Genomic DNA, 20,427 nt, shown 5'->3' with positions numbered 1-20,427 from the left:
AAATGACGTAGTTACTAAGTCCTTTCGTCATTCAACATAACCTCTTTCAAAGAGACAAGATAACTTATGTTTCAAGAAGGAAGTGTGTGGCTAGAACTTATTTACTAAGTTCTAGAAGGGGGGAGGGAGACTGATATGGAGATAAGTCCAAGGTCCGATCCAACTATACTTATGCTTGATATGACTTTCATTAAATGTCATTAAACCTTTATTTATCAAATGAAAGGGAAAGTTTGTGAAGTCAATATAGACGAGTGTTTATCCGATCCCTGCCTTAATAATGGAACGTGTGTTGATGACGTCAATGGGTATTTTTGCGAATGTCATAATGGCTTTGCAGGTAAGTTATAAATCATTATCTTTACCAGCTTTTGATAATAATTATTATAAAGGATATGTATTTATGAGCAGAAATTATCGATTAATTTTTGTTAAATAAAGTTACGTTGTTTCTTTACATATGAATAGTAGTATTAGTGAGTGTTGAGACTCGTTGGCAGACTAATTTTTTTTCACTTCGGGCTAAAGGGATTTTTTCTAAACTTATTTGGACGAATATTTCGGTAAAGACCGTGCTCATAGACTGTAGTCCCAAAATAAATCCTATTCAATTTTTCTCGACCTCAATCTTCTATATAGACCGATTCTTTGGGCTCCCAATCTATGTATGACTTTTAAACAAAATGTAGTACAATGTTTCGATTACAATAACTACTTATGCAGAGTAAGAGAAATCCTTTGATTCGAACATTATATTTATATTCAAAACCCTTTTATTTCAAAGATAGTGATGGAAATCGTGTTTATTTTGGACATGTTAAAGAAAATAAAATCAATATGGTCACCCTGACAATTTGAAGAATGTTTTGGAGGAGAGCAGCTGATACCCCCCCCCAAGCTGTCATTATACTTCATTGGATAATCTGCAATCAGCTTTGAGAAGCAGGAAATAAACACAGATTCCACTCCATATATATAAATTGCATTCCCATTTCAATCCTCGAGGAGTTACACTCATAACTAGAGATGGAAATCTGTGGTATAATGAGGATGTTAAAAAACAACCGGAGATCAACATAGTAACCCTTACAATTTGAGAAATGATTTGGAGGAGATCAGATAAAATCAGCTGTGACAAGGAGGGGGGAAGGAAATAAACAAAGACATGGGAAAGAATTAATCCTCAATTCTTCTCTGAGTCCAACAAGGATTTACAATTATAACTCTATCTTTTATGAGTAGACACAAATGTTCAGTCAGGTTTTGAATATAATTGAATGTAGTAGGAAAATAAGTTCACTACTGAGGAGTAAAATAATCATCACAAATATTGAGGGGAAAAAAATAATTCTTCAGATTACCAATTCCAAGAAAAGGATCAGAAAATACTCGCGATTTACATCACTATTCATATACCGAAGATATGATCTAAAAAAACAAATAATTAAAGTACGTTTTTTTGTACAAATTATGTAAGCTAGTCGTATGTATTTATGTATTATTGCCTAAGCACCCTTTTTGTTAAAAATGAGTCCTCCTCAGACCAATAAATAAACAAAGAGAACCATCTTGCTTTATTATTAAATAATGGTTGTACCCGACATTGCCCCGAGATATTAGTCTGAGTCGAACAGACACACTTTACCTAAAACTAAATACATTGAAGATAACAACCCAAGAAACGATCAGTATTTCTTAATGTTTTTCTTGTAATAGATGATGATGTTCTATCCTCAAATTTGACGATATGACTAATGAGCCAGGGAGTATTTTAGTCTCTTTAACGCTAGTTGGCTGAGCCGTAGCTAACCACACTCAATACTAAATGCACCATGGCTGCAATTTTTACTTAATATGACTACATTCTTATTTCTTTGATCAAAAATATGTATATGACATATTTCAGGGATTTATACGATTTTAGGAAAAAATGGCTAGATAAAAAAAAGGAAAAGTGTCTAAATGGAAAAAGTGAATAGATTATTTTAAACTGATATAAGAGTGGTTCCAATGGAAAGAGTTCTAATCCCTTAATTCTCTGTTATTAATTACAATATCATTAGCCCGGATGGACTATTCGTCACGACTCTTGGATTGACGGACTATACTAGGCAAGAGCAGCGATTTCCACTTTGTTATGACCCAAGATGTGTCAGAAGAAGAGGTGGTTGGCTGTGAAGCGACAAACCACTGAGAGGATTCGGGCAGGTAGTCAAAGTTCGATTCGTTGGAGAGTGCTAGGAAAACTGTAAAGCTCAGAAATGTTGTAGAAATCTGAAATTGCAATAGAACAATGGTCTTCGTCTCTTCATACACCTTCTTTCTTGCCCAAAGAGAACCAAACGGGCTGCTTTACGTAGTTATCTGAAGGACTCGAATTCTCAAAGTTGTTTATCTAGAACTGTGAATTCATACTTTCAATGTATCAAGCCAAGTATGAGAACCATTAAAAGTGACTTATGGGCTCTTTCAACGAATTTTTAAGTGTATTTTTTTAGTAGGTATGATGCTATGGCATTTGAATATATAACTACGTTTATAATAAATAATAATGGTTTTCAGTGATATTTATCAAAGAGTATGAATATATAAGATATTAGTATTATAACTCTATATATTCATTCATTTCAATTTAGAATGATAATCCAGCTCAAACTTGATTTACATGTAAAACAAATATTATTGTAAATTATTTTGTCAATGTTTAATTCCATCAATTAATTTATTTATTGAATAAATGTATGTAAATACATATTTTATGACAACAGAAACGGCTCTACAAAAATGTATTCGATACTCATGTAATTATCTAACTAATTTAGATACGTATAGAGCCAACTATATGGGAAGGTTTCAGGCCCTCAAAGATTTCAAGTCCCTTATATTTCTCTTAACTATGTATATTGTATTTTATAAGTTTGGCATTTGTGAAACTGTTGTGTCTGTTTAACTCATGGTTACCTTTCAATTACAGAGAAATACAATATTTTTATGTAATTGATCATGGTGGGTATTAGTCCACTTCTTTTGATCATAAATACACTAATATTTATTCAAAGGCCCTTAAAATGTTCGTATTATGAATAAAATATATATCATCAAATTAGTAATTTCAATCGTTATTTTTGGATGATAGATATTGAAAAAATGTTAAATATTATGTCAGTTTAAAAGAATCTTGCCATTTTTTCCATTTAGACACTTTTCTTTTTTTTTATGTTGCCATTTTTTCCTGACACCCTATATACAGTGTATATACATTATCCTGTATTAAACCTATTTAAAAATATATTGAATTTTGAAATGTTTCATTTTTTCAGGGATCAAAGTATGTCCTATATCCTGCCTCATCGGCCTTAAAGTTTTTCCAAAATGCCTTTTTTGATGATTTTGCGTAGTTTTTGAACAAAAAGTATAGATAAAACACGCAATTGAATGCCAAAAAAGACATTAAACTAAAATATAACCCTTTTTGAATAAAAATGAAATAAAAATTGTATACTCCCATCTATCAATGTTATTTTCTCTTACATTTAGTCATTTTGTAGGAAAGAGACATAAATACTTTCGAAAGATTATGCAATTACCTCAATTTCTTATTTTTAAAGAATTTTTCTAATACGAGTTTGAAAATCAGAATGATATACATTTGATATTATTTTATATATTTTCTTACATCTATAAATAAAAACGTAAGACTCACAAGAAAAAACGGTTATTTTTATTATCCATTTAGTTATTAAAGACATTATTTTTCAAACAATCAATTTTCATAAATCCATAGCTATTCATAAAAAATAAAAAAATTTGAAGTTTTTTAAAAAAATCTACAGCTATTCACAAAAAAATAAATTTTTTGGAGAAAAAAATTCACAAATCCATAGCTTTTCTCAAAAATTTAATTAAATAAAGAAATTAATATTAAATTTTTTATGGTAAAAAGGATAAATTGCTTTTGGGGGGGCTGGGGGGATACAGCCCCTCCATCCCACCCCTGCGGTTGCCCCTGGTCATAGAAACTAAGCTGCTACCTTTCCCAACATTCTTCAAACCGACATTTTTTGCTGGGATTTTTTACATACCTGCAGATCATATTTAATACAACTCTACTTATGTAACAGCCTTTGTGCCACAGGCTGAAGCTCACATAATTTATTGTCATAGTTGAAACAATATGATTTGACAGTAGTAGCCTATCTATATAAGAAACGGAAAATCAACTTTGTTACCCTGACAATTTGAGGAATTTTTAGGAAAATAACTTTCATGAAATTATCGTGGTTGCTCCCAGCCACGATAATGTCAGATGGCAAGTTGTATTTTATACTTGATTTTCTTTTAACTGACCTTCATTATTTCCGAAATATATTGGAAAATGCATCTGTTAAAATAGAAATATTGTGATATATCAAATGAGTTAAAAGTATGATTCAGTTATATTCTTTAGAGTAGAAAACAGAAGAAAGGCCCAATATCATCTGGTAGTTAGCCAAATAAGTCAATCATACCAACTGCTATTCATTTTGTAAGTACTCATAGGCTATCATTGTCATACTATTTACTCCAATTATAAAATGAATTATATATAGATATTTTTTTTTAGTTCTATAATATTTAAATCCTTCATAGTATTTTATTAGATGCTCTATTATCAAGGGTATGAAGGATTTGGACTGGAAGGGCAGTAGAAATTTTTGCTTTTTACTAAAAATTGTACAAGAGGTAATTTTTTTTTTTTTTTCAAAAATTTATTTTCTCTTAAAAAAAGCCATTCGGCAAATTATGCAGAAGAGCAAAAAATTGATTTTTTCAGACTTTTTTCCAAAAAAATGAACTTTTTGTGAATATGAGTAAATTTCAGAATTTTTTTTGAAAAATTTTAGTTTTTGAAATTTAATTTTTCACATTTTTTTCCAAACAATTTAAATATATGCTACATAATAACTGAACTAGACCGTCAATGTGCAAAGTAACTGAACAAGTCCATTATTGTGCATAATAACTGTACAAAACAGTGAACGTACATAATAACCAAAAAAGATCGTTAATGTACAAAATCACTAAAATCATAAGTTTTAGATTATCTTCCGAGACCCTTTCCAGAGATACAAATTGATGCTCGGCCCAAAGGATATGCAGCATGTTTACAAGACTTGATTTAAAGTCAGCAACCCTGATCAATTCATGTATTACAATCAGGGACGCCATCGACTATAACCACAGTTGATATCCCAGCCCATGGGTTGTGTTACATACCATTACAACTAACAAACGGATTGGACCCTGCCGCCAATTCATGTGGTATCATCAAAGACGTCATCCAATTAGCATACAACACAACCCGTTTGGCGGGATATCAACCGGGCATATAGTGGATGGGGTCTTTAATACTATTACATGTATTGACCGTGAGTTCCAACTCGTTTGTTACTCGCTTTAGCAAACAAAACAACCCCTGGGCTGGGATATATACAGTCTCTATAGTTGATTAAATTGTGGCATTTATATATAAATATAAAAGAGAGGTTGTGTGTGTATGTCTGAGGATGTCCTTTATACGTTTCTACACCATTGAACCTAGGGGGCTGAAAATTTGCATGGCTCCCTCTTATGAGCTGGAACAGGTAGGGTACCGATTTTGGGGGAGGTCATATAGGGGGTTTATGCTATACCCAAAACACAAAAACTATTTCGGCAGGTCAAGGAGACTAGATAGGGGGGTGAGTTATTTGTCAATAAGTGATTGGCGTTTTGAATACAACTATACGAATTACAACTTTTTCTAAATTTATTCAAAATAAAAAAAGTTATGGGCTAAAAAAGAAATTGGTGAAAATTTCAATTTCGTTTGTTTCAGATGCAAAAAATGGCATTCCAATGGAATATGCGATTATTAAATGGAATAAAGTTTGTAGAAATTTGTCTGGAGACTCGTTTGCATATAAATTTGCAAATAACAATTGATCTTTAACTGATATATATGTCATTTTCTGAAGAATTTTTCAATTGTTTCTCTTCTTTTTTTTTTTACATTTTTTCATCAAACGTCAATTTTACGTAAAAAATGCAAACGCAACAGATACAATTAAGTATTTTCAATTTCTGTAATATTTCATTAGATCATTTTTGCAATATTTGCATAAATGAACCGCTCATGGAGTGTTATTTTTCGAACAATATTATTCTTCTTAACTGTTTTTTCAAGTACGAAAAAAAATATTGGTAGGCTTGTGTTTATTTTACTATTCCAAAAAAATGATTTTAGCTATTTTTTGCAAAATTAGTGCAAATAGTTTTTTTGGAATTTTCTCCGTGAATTCCGATTTCGGAATTTTTGGTTGTAAAAAAAAATGTACTTTTCATCTAAACAATCTTTTAGATGAATATATGTTGCTATGTTATTTGAAGTTTAAAACACATTATTTTTTTTATATTCATAAAAATACTACTAAGGTTACAATAGACAATAATAAGAGGGTTTTTTTAGGAAGTTGCGATGATGAGACTTTGTCGATTACCTTATTACCTTACTTCTTAACCGTATAGATATAGTGTGAAGAATCCAAGAGAATTAGAATTATCAGGATCTTTTTAGACAACAACAAAACATTCATATCATAATTATTAGTATATTGAAGTATTTTTTTGAGTATCTTTTAATTTTTCTCAATTAATTTGACAATTTTACATGGGATTTCCCTCTCCCTCCCGAGCAAAACCGGGTAATGCTTAGCTGGTATTATATAAACGACTAAGGATCTACTAGAAATGAGAAAATTCCTGTCCTTTCGGAAACGGAGCATATCTATAAAATAACTCATTACTTGGTTTGTTCATCAAAAAGAATAAATTATGTAATATCCATGCCATGTCAAGTCAGAAGAGGGGATTGACAGCTGATAACAAAATACATAGTATATAGGTTAGTGAGGTAATTTGCAGGTGAAATATTTTTCTTTTTTGCGCATGAGTCATGCCCCACCACTAACAAAAAAAAAACAACGTTTAAAAGGAAAATAAGTAGAAAAATCCCGAGGTCACAAGTAAATAATTTGTTGTTATGTACGTTAATACCGTGTTATGTAACCATCTTGTTTTCTTACCTTTTTTATGATTGAAAGTTAAGGGAACAGGTCAGAGTAGCAGTTGAGAGGGTTCAACGTAGATTAATAAATATATATTTGTTTATTTATTCAAGTTGTTTTTTTACTTTAGAAGAAAATATTTGGAAGGACCCCTTTCTATATATGAACATTGAATAGAGTGTCACATATAATAATTTAAGATCACATGAACATTATACATACTTCTTTCTTCCTATAAGTCATTACAAATCCTGTACTTTGTTTCATATTTCTGGTTGCAAGAATAATAATTTAATCGATTCCTGAAAGGTGAAACATATGTTCTTTTGTAAAATGTACATAGTTGTACAAACACAAAAAAAATATAATTTTAAAATTAAATATATCAGACAAAAATTCATAGTTATTCACAGAAAATTAAATTTTACATATTATATTTCTTGAAAAAAAAAAATCAAATATTAAATTTTCTAGTAAAAAGCAAAGGTTCCTTATTTTGGGAGAGATTCCCTCCTGCAGATGCCCCTGGATTATCACCCTATCTGTAAATATATTTATCTTACATTTTTCTAAAATGATACCCATAATTCACTAGTCAGCTGTTTTCATAGTCAAAATAATAAATATAAGGAGAAGTGCAAGTTTTAGCTGAAAGTCAGTTGAGCCCTAATATAAAGTTCTACAATGCCTTGATATATGTATATCATACTATGAGCATTGAAATATATATGCGTATAAGCTATTCCGACAAAGAAAATTGCATAATTGAAAATATGCAAGAATCTACAAATAAAAAAAAAATATTTTGTAAATAAAAAGTGATTAAAAAAAACATATTCATTTTTTAAAAATATTGCGATTGTTTTAAGTTCAACAAATAAAAAAAAGTTCCAAAATCCGTATTTTTTGCAACTATATATGTATATTATATCTCACAACCTTTCTTTAAAAAAAAAAACCAGAAAAAAGCCATAAAAGTAGGGTAGTTATTCAAATTAGTCAATCATACCAACTGTTATTTATCTATTAAGTACCCCCAGACTATCATTAGTTCTATTTATATTAAATCCTGCGTACTATTTTATTCAATACTATATATAAAATTGATTCGTAATATTTTATTAAAAGCGTTAGCTATACATTTTTATTTATATACGATAGCCAAAATTTATTAAAAGACATAATACGACGGCCAATAGACTCGACGAAGGATCAACAAGAAATTGTATTCCAACCATAGGGTATTATTGCATAACTCTTAACTTCGTTTATATACAAAAATAATAAATTAGCAAGTCAGAGAAGGAAATCCACAGCTGACAACAAAATACATGGGGTATTATTTTGTTAGCGAGATAACGCCCTGTGTTCAATGGAATAATTGATGGAAATTATTCCCAGCCTACATGGAGCGAATTCCAATTCAACCAATCAACAGTCAGAACACTGTTTCGGAGCAAAGAAGCATAAACCTCGACACGTGAGAACAAAATAAAATGTATTTTTTTGTGTTTAGGCGGATTACCAAATCTACCTTGCGTCTACAGGTTTAAGTATTTACATATATATATAAATGATATTTTTGAGAGAGCAACTCTTCCTTGATATTATTTATGTATGTAATATATAAATATACCTAGTCAATGTTATTAAGATATTATTGACCTATTTAATACAGATAGACGTGTACACGCACGGTAAATGTGGTAACCTGCGTTTAGAGAGGTGGCAAAAATATACCTATTGTTTTTTGTCGTCAGCTGTTTATTCCCTCATCTCATTTGATACGTCATAATTTTTTTCTTTTGATAAATAAACGAAGTTTAGAGTTATGCAATACTTAAGGTCCAGGATAGTAATGCAACTGCTGGTAAAGCCCTTGTCGTAAATATATTATATAATATCTATATTGACCCTAGGTTAATAGAAATAGTATTTTAATATTAATATATATATATGTAATTCATTTTTAAAACTGTGGAGAATAATATGAAAATTATAGTCGGGTAGGATTTAAGAGATCATTAGCAGTTGGCATGATTGACTAATTTGGCTAACTACCTCGTGATTTCAGTTTTTTTAAAGTCTCTGTTGGATAAAAGGTTGCGTGATACAATAAATGTAAGGACGTGAACAACGCGTATAAGGTTGAACTATAATTAGTCATATAAAGAGGTTTAGTGAGTAATAAAAAAGTTCCGTACAACATGCTTCAGTATTCCAATTATATGGCACACCTTATAGCCCATCATTAATAAAGTCCCTTTAATACTAATAATAATAATTTACCTAGAAGCAAATTGCACGTTCTAATATTTTTAGACAAATAATGGAGGGAATTTATTACATTATTCCATGTCAGACTCTTTTAAAATGGTTTATTACTATTTGCGTTTTTGCAAAATAAACAATAGTTTTAGTTCATAAGGAGGACGGGGCCGAAAAAGTTAATTTAATTACTTTAAATGGTGTTTTTATGTAGGAAAACCTTATTTTCCTATATTTTGAAAAAAAAAGTGTTCTCCTTTTTTCATGAATCCACATTATATTAAGAATATAAAGGTGAAACAATTTAATACACATTATGTCAAATCTCATGGGAGATGATATGGAGTGTGTACAAAAATAAATAAAGATAAGCGAGGAAATAAGTCTCAATAGGATTTGCGAATTGCAAAAAATGACTTGGGAGGTCAGGTACAAGGTCAGAAGAACATGTAAGAATATGTACAGGATTATTATTGTTTGAAGATTCCCGTACTTTTGTATTAGTTTATTGAAAATGTTTAAATATAATATATAAATGATCTTGTGTTTTTAAGAAGAAAAGCGCATGGATAGTAATTTACTGTCTTAGACCCTCAGAAGAAGGTGAATCATAAATATGTATAAATAAACAAAAGTATAAATTATACAATGAAAGGAGGGGGAATAAGTATATAAGTTTTGTATTTTATTGTCCTTGTAATACCCCTTTAAATATTCTACATGACTTTCTTGTATAATTTATATTATAAAATACATTCCTAGAGAGATATTTGTATATATATATATATGTATGTATCAAGGGTTCTTATTCCCGGCATACTGCCTTTAAGTGGGATACCAGGAAATATGAGGATTCGGTTAGGTCTTTATAAATACCTTGAAGTTTAAAAATTTATTTTATTCTGTTCAAACATCAGAAGCGTAATTGTCGTATTTGTAAGAACTTAAGACAGTTTTTATAGTTTTTCATTGGCATGCGACATCTTTACTCTTAATTTGAGGCAAATTTGAGTAATTTGTTGTATATATTGTTAAAAGATATATTTATAATCTAAAATACTTTATTCTATAAAAATCCGGTATCTCAATTCTACTTGATAATATTGAAGGAAAAATATGAATAAATCATTTTTTCCTATATTTTAAAGAGATTAAATTTAAAACGCATCTATAAAGGACCTTGTTTTCTGGGGATTAAAGGTTATATCCTGGTATAAGGTAAATAAAATGCAATATAAACATATTATCCGAACCAAATTCCGGACTTATGTCATTAAGGTCAAGTCTTATATATATAACTATATAATAAATCAATTTATATATTTTATTAATTGTACATATTATGGTGTTGATAATTTTTGGGCCTAAGCTGCCCCCCCCCAATAATGAAAGCTAACAATGGACCTGCTCAACACTAGCGTTGTGTCAGTCCTTTCTTATTTTTTCGAGTCGAGTCTAGTCTTAGGACCGATCCTATCAGTGCTTGGGACCGGTCCTTCGGACTGTCAGTACTAGAACTGATCAAAAAAAAGAAATGAAAAGTTAATTGATGTCATCAAGGACCGAACTAAGTTCTTAGGACTGGACTGGACCGAAACTAAACAGAGCAAGACTTACACAACATTACTAGGCACTATATAAAATGATTTATTTTCTGAAAAAATTAAACGTAAAAAGCCTGGGATTTTTTTTAAACATAAAAAATGTCATTCGATCAAATTAAGCCTTTCCTTGAAAAAAAATCATTCTAAAATTTCTTCCAAAAAGTTCTTTGTTTCCTCTAAAAAATACCCGATCCCAAAATAAAATCCTGCAAACGTCCATGTACCCCATAAGATATTGTCAATTCTCATGTTCCTCATTTGAATAATAATACTAATTGTGCATGGATTGTTTTTTTAATGCCAGGCCTGTGACTACAGAGTGGTAGGAGTCCATAATGGGCTGCATCCCCCCTTTGACTAAAACCCTTGAAGTCAAATTTATCGAAAAGACAACGTTTTTTATTGAAAAAATGAATGTATGTGTATTGCCAATGAAATTTTTTGAATTATCTTTTTAAAAAAAGATAATTAATATAAAAAAATCATTTGTCAAATTTGTATTTTCTTTTTGAATGTAATTGTCAAAAAAAATCCGTCAAAAAACCAACACACCAGAAAGGAAGATCCTAGTAACGAATCCTCCGTTATAGGAATTTTGTAACTCGATTTGACCCACTACAAAATATAATTTAAATATAGTAAAGAATTAACTACAAAGGGGCTGAATTCTTTAGAAATTTGTTTCCCCCTAAACTAGCCAATTTTTGGTGGATTATTCATAAATAAATGAAACTTATATTAAGAAATAATTTAATTGAGGATTTTTCTGGGTAAAGAAATTCATGAGAACTTTCTTGTAGGTGTAAATCTCTTGTATGTATGTATGTATGTAACTATATAATATTCCTATTTCTTTTGCTCTTCAAGAAAATGCTTAAGACTATCATAACAATAAAATCATTTTTTCTGTTCCCTACCTCCTTGTTTAATCAATAGTTGAACATGTAACATTCTGCAATTTGAGGGTGTAAAAGTAGAAGAATAGGTAGATATTCCACATACAGCTTTCATTTTCTCTTTTTCTCCCTCTTTATGTCTTATTTCCACTCACTCACTTACCTTCCTACTATCATAATAGTCATTAAACAAGTTCATTACTTAAGGGATGGTCATTAAAACAGATCTATTTCTTTGAATGAATGTCTCTTATGAAAAGAAGGGAACATATTTTAGGGGGGAATATTACATATTAACATAATAATCATAATAATTTATTGGATATTTGAAAACAATTGTTCCGAGTTTTTATTGGAAACCACGCAACCTCTTCTACAAAGTAGGTAGATAAGGACGGATTCTTTTTGTATACTAGGAGCATTGGAACACTGCAAAAGCAATTGAACAAGAACTAATGCTAAATAAGAGACCCTGCCCCCTCCAATTATGAACTAATTATAAATGTTCGTTTAATATTCTGACACAGTAGTGCCGGAACCATAGGGGTGAAAAATAAATTGGGCCTGCACTTATGGGGAATTTTTTATAGTTTTTGCAATAAAAACAGGAGGTTTGGAGGTGTTTTTTTTGTTTTTGAGGGGTGGGGGGATTGTTTCTTGGAAAAAAATTTTTTTGAGGTCGTTCCTGAATTCGACCAATTGACCTTAAATTATTTTTTCTGCATTTTACAATTTCATTTTTTTCACACAAAGCCATCATTTTCCCCTGATTTGGAAAGAGGGGCTACAGGTACTCCAGCCCATCCCCTGCGGATGACCCTCAAAAATATTCGTCTCTCCTTAAAAAAATGGTAAATATCATAATTTTCGAAAAATTGAAAAATTCCCTTTATCTTTTACAAAAAAGTAATTTGTTCAAATTGTATACATTTAAAATAGTTTTAACTCTAAAATTATTCTGAAAATTTAGTCTTTTCTCAAAAAATGTATGTCTTATATATAGATATATAGTTACACGTTTATAAAAAACAAAAATATTTTATTACATTTGTCAAAAAAGTCCAACAACCCTACCTGATGTACCTTGGTCTACTGGGGTAGTGTTAGAAGCCCTTTTTTATGTTGTCGTTCTTTAATTATTTATATAAAATTTAAAAAAAACAACATAAAACAATGTATTTTCTAAAAACGGATCATCATAAAAATCCAAAAAGTTCAGAGATTTTTTTTTCAAATGGAAGTGACAAATTTCAAGACAAAAATAATCAACTCTCCCATCCCCTATCAATTATTACAATAAGTAAAATTAAGTTTAGCTAGCTTGATCAAATTATTACATACGAGATATATATTGAAGCTTTTGGTTTATTGGCTGTAGTTCCTCTATAAATTTATGACCCCCCTCCCCCAATTGTTTTTTTTTTTAATTATCATAAATATACTTAAAAAAAATAAACCTAATTATATAAGTAATTATCTTACGTTGTTGATAGTTTTGGCGGCTGAGCTAATTGAATAATAATGTATGCAGCTTATCTTTTTTTTCCTTTTTTTGCCCTCTTGAAGGAATGAAGTAAAAAAGAAGATTTACTTTTTTCCCCCTTTCTTTATTGTTCACTGCTTTTATATTCCCCTCATGTGGGAATAAAAAGTCTATGTGGTTATTCCAGGTCATTAGAATTCCATATTACATAAGCCAATACACATCAAATTAAATTCTCTTATTCAAACTTTGAACAAAACACAATTTCTAATCGATTTAATATATATAAAAAAATTACAGAAGGGATTTTTTTAGAGAGGGAACAAATTTCCAACTCTTTTATAAACTGACTTTTTTCGGGGAAAAAAAAATATATATATATATACGTTAGGGAGGATTTGTATCAAAATGTTGAAATCTTGGGTTGCAACAATATATATAATTGATTATTTTCTTTAAAGTACATTAATTATATTTTCAAATTTTATTTATTGAAAGACTTTACTACTCGTTTGGTCTTTTTCAATTCCTTCAGAACTTGTTCTGTTTTTAGGCTGATTGTAACTGCAGCTAAACAATACAATGGAAAGAACATGTTCAAGCGGATAGCCTTAATAGTGAATTTTGAGCAGGGGAATGTTCATTAAGGATACAAAGATATACTTAAAACGCACAAAGAAAATTATTTTTTAAACTTATACGCATATATTATTGACGCTGAATAAGAGTATGAAATATAACCGATTTTGGGTCATTCTTAAATTGTATCGATATTCTGTAAACTATTGTTATTTTCTTGCGATTTCAGTGATTATTTTTGGGATTTTTTGGGGAAAATGGATGATGACAATTATAAAGTTCTGAGTGGTATTCTCGGTTGAACCTTTATTGTTTCTAAATTGTGTAGATATTTCATTTAATGACATTTAAAAAAAAAAAACCTATTTTTTTTAATTTTTAAGAAGATATTTTAAAAAGTCGATTCTAATTTTTTGAACGATCTTCACATTTTGTTCGACCAAAAATATGAAATAATTTCTGACATCCCATTATTCCCGACTTTTATAATCCATAAGTCAGGAGGGGGTGCCCCTTCCTGACACCGACCTAGAAGTAGCTACTATTTAACAAAGAAAGGTTTAAATGCCTAAAAAGAGATGTCTTGTTGTTTAGTAATTGACATATATATACAACATTATAATAACAAATAACGTTTCCCCTCTTTTTCTTCTAAATGATTTTATACAAGATAAAATTGTTCAAAACATAAAAAAATATATATATATAAACAGCTTGATCCAATCTCAAAGGACAATTTTTAAAATGTTGCTGTGATAAATAATTATAATATTTTTATCTATTCTTACCATCAATTTAACTTCGATATACACCTCTTTTCCAAAACTAAAGAGAAATTAGGTCAAAAAAGAACTGGTAGTTGGCAGTAGGAGCTGAGCAAATAAAAAAAAAACAAGATGTACTAAGTGCTCGTAATATCAAATACGTACAGGGTGGGGATTTAAACCATGGAAGAGGTTTAGACATCTACATATATCTTGGTATCCTTGAAATCTATGTATATGAAAGTATACTCATCAGATTTAACTGACAACACTATATATTACAAATACAAAATTCTTGTGTTGTTATATTCGAATAAGAGCTTCGTCTTTTCGCATTATGTTGTGCCTCCGTGCCAGGTGCATGCACAAAGACGCAAATAACTCCATAGGTAATTATGCTAGAGAGCTTAACTTAACCTTTTACAGATTCAGTGGCATGCTAGTAATTAGAAAACCAACATTTAAAAAAAAAAAACATTTAAATATTGTAGTCCGAGGGGTCGTGACCCGTATTCCATTATAGAGGCAGCTGCTAACATGGACATTATGTAATTTTCTTCAAACTGTTGGATTATTTTCTATTTAATAATGCTAGCATGATACTCATTCAAGTTTAACAAATCAACATTTAGTACATAGTCGTGTAACTTTGAGGGCAGAGCCGTTAATATGATTTTTTTTTTTTTTTTTGGGGGGGAGGGGGCTTTGGGCTTTTTGACAAAACCTTAGGAATTTTGAATGTCCTTTAGTTTAGAAAATGCAATTTAAAATAAAATTGAGAGCAATAACTATTATTAATTTCAAAGGGTTATAAAAAGTCAATTTTAAAAAAAAATATATTGACTGCAAGTCAATATCCATATCTGTCAAAACACGCAATCAAACTTAAGTTGCCCTTCGCCAACACCTATTTATGTGAATCAGGGTTTACTTATTTGTCATATTTATTTCTATCAAGTAAAAGTCACTCTTTTTAGGTTATCTATCCATCTTTATAATGGTGCTAGTAAATTCATTCCCTGTAAAATTCATCACCGAACTTTTCATTTCCACTTTAAATATGGATATTTGCCTACATCCTACGGTTTCAATCTAGAGCTGAACTTAAAACAGGCGAGAGTAAGTCATTCTGGAGAAGGAAGCAAGACAAAAAATGATGCAAAGGAATGGTAGTAGGGATAGACCAGGGATTCTCATCCTTTGTTAGTGATGTACCACTTGTAAAAATATTTATTTAACCCAAATTCCTCCTTACTAGCGTAGAAAATTTTAGCTCAGCTCAGCGATATGAGCATCATCAAGATTGGCTTGGTTATTGGATTTTTTTTTATTTTGAAAATAAATCCAAAAATAAAAATATGAATTTTTATGAAAAAATATGAACATTCATAGCTATTTAAAAAAAAAAATTTTTTTTTTTAATCCTTAGCTATTTACGAAAAAATTTAAAAAATCATATCTATTCTCAAAAAATTGATTTTTTTGGAAAAAAAGTTATAAATCTACAGCTGTTCACAAAAAATTAATTAAAAAAAAAATTATTTCCAATATATATTACCCTATATTACAGACTGTGTTCTAGGAGAATTAGAAAATCTTGGGAGTAGATTCCGTATTGCACTAAAGATTGTGAAGTATTGGAAATAATTTTTTTCGTCAGCATCGTTAGTTCCCTCATGCTGACGATTGTATAGTTCAGAGGGTTACTCAGATTTAGTGTTGCATTGCACACAAATCTTGAAATTGTCGATTACTTGTTATTTTATATTGAAATATGAAATATATATAATCAAACAAAGAAAATAGATCTCTGGGATGAATTTTAGAGGGAATGAAATGACCGGCCACACTTTATAATATCCCACTTTTAAGAATACCATGAATATCTATTTCAATTTTTGTATAAAGATCAAAGCACATAATTATTCAATTTGATGTATCAGATTAAATAAACATTCCTTGATTGATTAGATAGCTTCAATTAGATACGTAGATAGGTATGTAAGTACAGTGTGTACATACAAAGTCAAGCATTTTTCGACACATTATTGCTGGAGTAATCAATTAAATTGTTGGTAGGTATATTCTTGTTATTAGATTAAACTTTAAAACTAAGCAAATTATAACGTTTGCTAAGGTGTCTCAAAAACATAAATTGCCTAAAATTTAACACATAAATATAAGCTGTATTAAGGGGTTAGGCTAGGGAGGCTGAAGAAGTAAACGATAAGTAGAAGTTTTTTTTTTGAGAAAAAAAAACTTAAAAATGCAAAGCTTTGTTTCAAAAAATTGATTTTTTTTTTTTTTAAATCAAAAATGAAAACTTCAGATATTTGGACAAAAAATTCATAGCTATTCACAAAAAAAAAATTCAAAATCCAGTTATTCACAAAAAATTATATTTTATATTTTTTGCTATGCTGCATAATTTAGCCGAATGACTTTTTTTTTTAAGAAAATAAATCAAAAATTCCTTAATTTTTAGTGGAGTTACAGTTCCCCCAGCCCTCCCCCTGAGGACACCACTGTCATTTACGACAGATATCGAATTAATGACTCGAGTTTAAATCTGTGTTAGTTCCCCAAGATGCAATTATACCACCTGACTGAAGTAGAATAAATTATTTAGGTATTAAATGAAAATTGTATTTAAAAAAATATTTATAATCATGAATATTAATTTTATTTTTGAATTATCATATCATGGAGTTCAAAATTAAGTTCGTCTCTATAAATAAATCTTTTAAGTCCAACAAAGATTATTTCAAATATGTTATGAAGTAATTGGGCTGTACTTATGCAGGATCTAATAAAATAAATTGGGATTCTCTCCTTTCCTTGATTTTTGTTCAAGATGGTTTTTATATTGACCCACTACGTGTAAAGAGTGAGGAACTAAAACTTGAAATTACGAAAATTGGGATTGTTATGGAATCAAGAAAAAAAAACTCAAAACCAGTTTGTGAATTGATTTAAATTCCAGGGAGTTATTAATATTTTTATACAATAGTCTTTCTTCACAAACATTAAAAGCCTTGATACGGTGGCGAATAGATTGACGGTCTTTGACGATGAAGGCCGTGTCCATAGCGTACATCGCTTTTATTATGGCAGCTCACAATAAATCCATATTTGGATGAGAGGAGGACATATGTGCATTCATCTCTATGACACTCAGAACTGCAAATTCCAGGGAGTTTAGGTCAGGTCAGGAGGAGGGTTCATAAAGGCTGGCCAGGAGTCAGCCATATTATTGCTGAATATGTTTTTATTGTTCTGGGCTGAATGGGCTTTTATTGAACTTCTTGATACTGTAGGCGGTTTAGATGGAGATCCCAACGGTCTCTGAGGCCTTTTCAGCACTGACAACAATTCCCGGTGCCGATCCGATTCTAGTAAAAATTCGCTTTCCGATTCTTTAATATTTAAAAAAATATTATTTTACTATCAGGGGCGTCCAGGGGATTATATTTTTTTGAAGGGGGTAAGGGGCTTGGTTTTGAAATTTTTTAGAAAAAAATTAAATATTAAATTTTGTAAAAAATTTCAAAAATACAATTTGTTATTTACATATTTTTCAAAAATTCACCATTAAAAAAAAATTTTGAAGAAAAATTTTCATAATCCACAATTATTAACTAAAAATAAAATGTTTAAAATTTTAAAAATTCGGAGCTCCTCTCAAAAAAGCTTCAAAAATTAAATTTCTAATCAAAGTTTTTTTTGAAAAATAAAATTCAAATATCCAATTATTTGAAGGAAAATGTCAAAAATACATAGTTGTTTACAGAAAATAAATTTTTTTGGCAAAAATTAAATTATATATATATCAAATATTCAATTTTTTGTAGAAAAATTGCCAAAATACATATTTATTTACTGAAAATTAATTTTTCAGAAAAAACGTAACTTAACTTAGAAAAGTAATAAATAAGAATTGGAATCGCAAATTAAATGTTATTGTCTCGAGATCAATGACGATTACAGAAAAAACCCTCTAGTCTCAAATTTCCAATTCCGATTAATTGTCTCATCTTTAATAAAAACAAAGCTAGTTTATTCCTTATTCAACTGTCGTATGGTTACGTAATAATACCTGATTCTGACAAATAGCAGGACAAAATTGTTAACTAAATGCTTAGTTGTAAGTTTCGGATCCCTATTCTGTACGTAAAGAACTGTATGTTTGCAATGAGCCTACAACCCATGTACCTACAATATAGGTACTTGTCAACTGAACCTTCGTAAATAGAGGTCTTATCTATGCGCTAAGTAGTAAATTTGTTGTATGAAAAAATATACATATTGTGGGATGAACTCTGAGATCTTGAAGCTCATTAATCTTTAAATTACTATTATCATTCACCACTGAAAGATAATATTCTATTTGTAGATAGATACTCATTTAATAAAAATAACGGAAGGCGCTCTTGGCTTTGTTTTATACCCTCATTCTCACTTGATTGTGTAAGCACATGATGATCTACTCCAATATGAAAAGCAATAATTTATATTATTTTCCCCTAAAAATATGATATTAATTTTATTTGTTGTTGTTGTTGTTGTTGAGTGTATTTCCTTCGAAACCGTTAAGACATTAAATCCTGAAACATTCTACAACATTGAGAAATATTCCTTATTTCATCAACATATTTATCTTCTGTTTTTCTTTCATAAAATAAACCAGATGCAATAAATGGTTTCCTCATGATTTGTATAGATACATAAATTACTAATCTATGTGAATTATGAAGTTGTTAAGAAATTTGTCTGTTGTTTCATCTTAGATATAAATATATAAATTATTTTTTTGTTAAGTTATGTTGAAGGATAGAATGAGTAATATATTTTGGAATTCTATGAGTGTCAATTAACGAAATAACTTCACCATACCCTAAAACAAACAAATATAGACAGAGATACTACAGTGCGTTTAAAAAGACGTGGAAATTATCCAAAAGGTAATTTCCCCTCCTAATAGGTACGTTGAAAACGCAATTTATGAAATTGAATGGATGTCGTCATGACTTACGACTGAATCCTTTTCCACTACAAAAGTTCCTGTACCCCCCCCCCCAATAAAATAATTTTTGCTTTTTAATAGCATATATTAAATTATACCTATTTTTTTTTTCAAAAATTTAAATGTTGGGAATTTTTTTCAAATAATTTAATTTTTTCTGAGATTTTTGAAATTCATTTCCAAAAAAATTAATCTTTTGTGAATAGTTGTGAATTTTTTAATTTTTTCTCCAAAAAATATAATAGTATTTCAAATTTTTTGTGCATAGGTGTGGATTTTTGAATATTTTTTTTAGAAAAATTTAATATTTGAAACTTTTTTTCCAAAAAATTTAAATTTTATAAAAAGCTGTGGATTTTACGCAAAAAAATTAATTTGTTGAAAATATTTATGGATTTTCGAATTTTTCATTTTTTTTTTTTGTGAATGGCTCTGAATTTTAAAAAAAATTACAAGGCCCCCCCACCCTAAAAAATAAGTATTTATACATACGTATATATGATCCTACGGACACCCCTGACAAGGAAGGATCTTATCCTCATCTTCAGGCTTGCAAATGTCATTGAATTTGTGGCCATAGGCAAAGATAGCTGCAATATGTCCACGTTTTTACGTGTTATTTAGCCAAAGAAACTTAAATTTCAAAGTCATGCACCTCGTTTGAAAGCCTTGTCATGATTCCACTAAAAAGTTATAATCAACCTTCCATATATTATGTTTTAAAC

The 20,427-nt window shown here is 29.6% G+C and overlaps 1 protein-coding gene across 1 annotated transcript in view; it reads left to right on the top strand.

Moving 5' to 3' along the window:
- The window catches only part of LOC121121792 (protein eyes shut), a 57,068-nt gene that overhangs the window by 27,954 nt on the left and 8,687 nt on the right, over positions 1-20,427 (top strand). The window contains exon 3 of the mRNA XM_040716767.2: positions 227-340. Coding sequence (XP_040572701.1) covers positions 227-340 — 114 coding nt within the window. The remainder of the gene's footprint in view (positions 1-226; positions 341-20,427) is intronic.

The sequence above is a fragment of the Lepeophtheirus salmonis genome, chromosome 7 (genome assembly GCF_016086655.4).
Source record: "Lepeophtheirus salmonis chromosome 7, UVic_Lsal_1.4, whole genome shotgun sequence".
Taxonomy (NCBI): Eukaryota; Metazoa; Arthropoda; class Copepoda; order Siphonostomatoida; family Caligidae; genus Lepeophtheirus; species Lepeophtheirus salmonis.
This window is presented reverse-complemented; position numbering and strand designations above follow the sequence as displayed.